The sequence below is a fragment of the Protobothrops mucrosquamatus genome, unplaced genomic scaffold (genome assembly GCF_001527695.2).
Source record: "Protobothrops mucrosquamatus isolate PMUCROS unplaced genomic scaffold, P.Mucros_1.0 scaffold_218, whole genome shotgun sequence".
Lineage (NCBI taxonomy): Eukaryota > Metazoa > Chordata > Lepidosauria > Squamata > Viperidae > Protobothrops > Protobothrops mucrosquamatus.
The window spans coordinates 506,692-508,477 of NW_015386294.1; the positions used below are offsets into that span (position 1 = coordinate 506,692).

Genomic DNA, 1,786 nt, shown 5'->3' on the forward strand with positions numbered 1-1,786 from the left:
TGCTTTCACGTACCTTGAATGCCTAAAATAATAATAAATAATTGCAGCATTTACACGGACACCAGCAGTATTTTATTTTTCCCCCAGTCCCAAAATTAGAACTCAGGAAAGTTTTAAAAATTAGAATTATTAAAAAAAGACACATGTAAAACTAAGGACCTAAAGATATGAAAAAACATACTGAGGTCCTGAGGGCAGCCAATCGATCAATGCAGATTACTGTATATTCTGAATATAAATATTTAGCATAAGGGAACCAATCTAGAAAATCCAGCTTTTTGTGAAATCTTTTTTAACTGGGATTATAACACTCACTCCTTCCCTCAACAATCTTTACCTGGAAGTGAGCAGCATTTAAAGCAATGGCCCAATCTTCTATGTAAGCACTCTTAGCATTAACCTTCAAGGAGCAATTATAACTAGGAATGGTGAGAGTTTCAACATTAGTGTTAGTCTGATGCAAACATCAGTTCAAGGATTATATTCATGCGCTCCATTTTGAGATCTTGAGGAAATAAAAAAAAAAATCCAAAGGCACTGAACTAAATACAGAGATTACTATTGTATGAATGCAAAATAAAAAATAAAAAATTGGCAGTTTAACAAAAGACAAATAAATCTTCCAAAGCTTGGTGGGCAAGCTTACAAAGTTGATTCCTGGCATCAAGAGCATCCATTAACTTCTACTGCATTCATAAGCCACATTTCTGGTTTTATTTTGGAAAACATTTTCCTGGGACTGTCAAACTGGCTGTGCGTAAATTGCAAATCAAGCTATGCATTGAACCTCTCCTATTATCCTTAGACTGGTAGGGGTGGGGGCAGAAAAGTAATGCGGTGTTGGGTCATTCTCGAAATCCAAATTGGTTAAAAAAAGTTTCTTTTTAATAAAATAAAAAAGAGATAAGTCCAATGACTTAAATTAATTACATATTACAAACACCATAGGGTTTCATTTAGTTAATAAATAGACCAAGTTAACAAAAATGGCACGTGTCTATGCCATTCTAGAGTTCTAATGAATAGTTCTTGACTCCGAGTTCCCGTAAGTCTCTTCCTCCTCCTCTTCCTCCTCAGAAGAGGTGTCATTACTGGATGGGGTATGGAGGTGGTTGGCCACCCCAGTGGCCTGGCAAACGTACCATTCATTGAGATTGGTGACCTGAGGAGAAAGGCTGGTTGGCTGACCCCTTCCTGAGTCCTGAAGTGGGGAAAGAGGGGCACCCAGGGTTGTCCCCACAGGCTGGTACCCGTGAGATCCTGGGGTAGGAGACGGTGGTGGGGATTTGCAGTGGATCTTCATGTGTTTTCGCAAAGAGCTGGGGTGTGTGTAGGACTTATCACAGCCTCTGACTTTGCAGAAGTATGGCTTGTCGCTGGTGTGGACATGGGAGTGTTTCTTTCTGTCACTGCTATTGGCAAACTTCCTGTCGCAGCCATCAAACTCGCATTTAAAAGGCTTCTCCCCTGAAAGACAAAAAAAACACATCTATAATAGGTCTCCTTGTGACAAGAAAGGATGAAAGCCAACCTGCTTGCATTTACATGTCAAATCAAACACTGGGATGGTGGAGTCAAGCCCTGGAGTCAAGATTTAAAGCAGCTCGTAAAACAAGAGCCAAAAAAATAATAATGGAACATTATATTGCCATTTCTCCCTCTTCATCCTTTCTCATCCCCCTCCCCCACCCTGCTGCCATGTGCACACTTTTTCAGCACTTTCACCACCATCACCTCTTAGTAATAAATTCAGCACGTCAAGATTTAGATTTGCTCCAAAGCGCAA

The 1,786-nt window shown here is 40.0% G+C and overlaps 1 protein-coding gene across 1 annotated transcript in view; it reads right to left on the minus strand.

Moving 5' to 3' along the window:
• Positions 1-1,015: 1,015 nt before the first annotated feature.
• The window catches only part of ZIC5 (Zic family member 5), a 6,679-nt gene continuing 5,908 nt past the window's right edge, over positions 1,016-1,786 (minus strand). The window contains exon 4 of the mRNA XM_029286605.1: positions 1,016-1,467. Coding sequence (XP_029142438.1) covers positions 1,016-1,467 — 452 coding nt within the window. The remainder of the gene's footprint in view (positions 1,468-1,786) is intronic.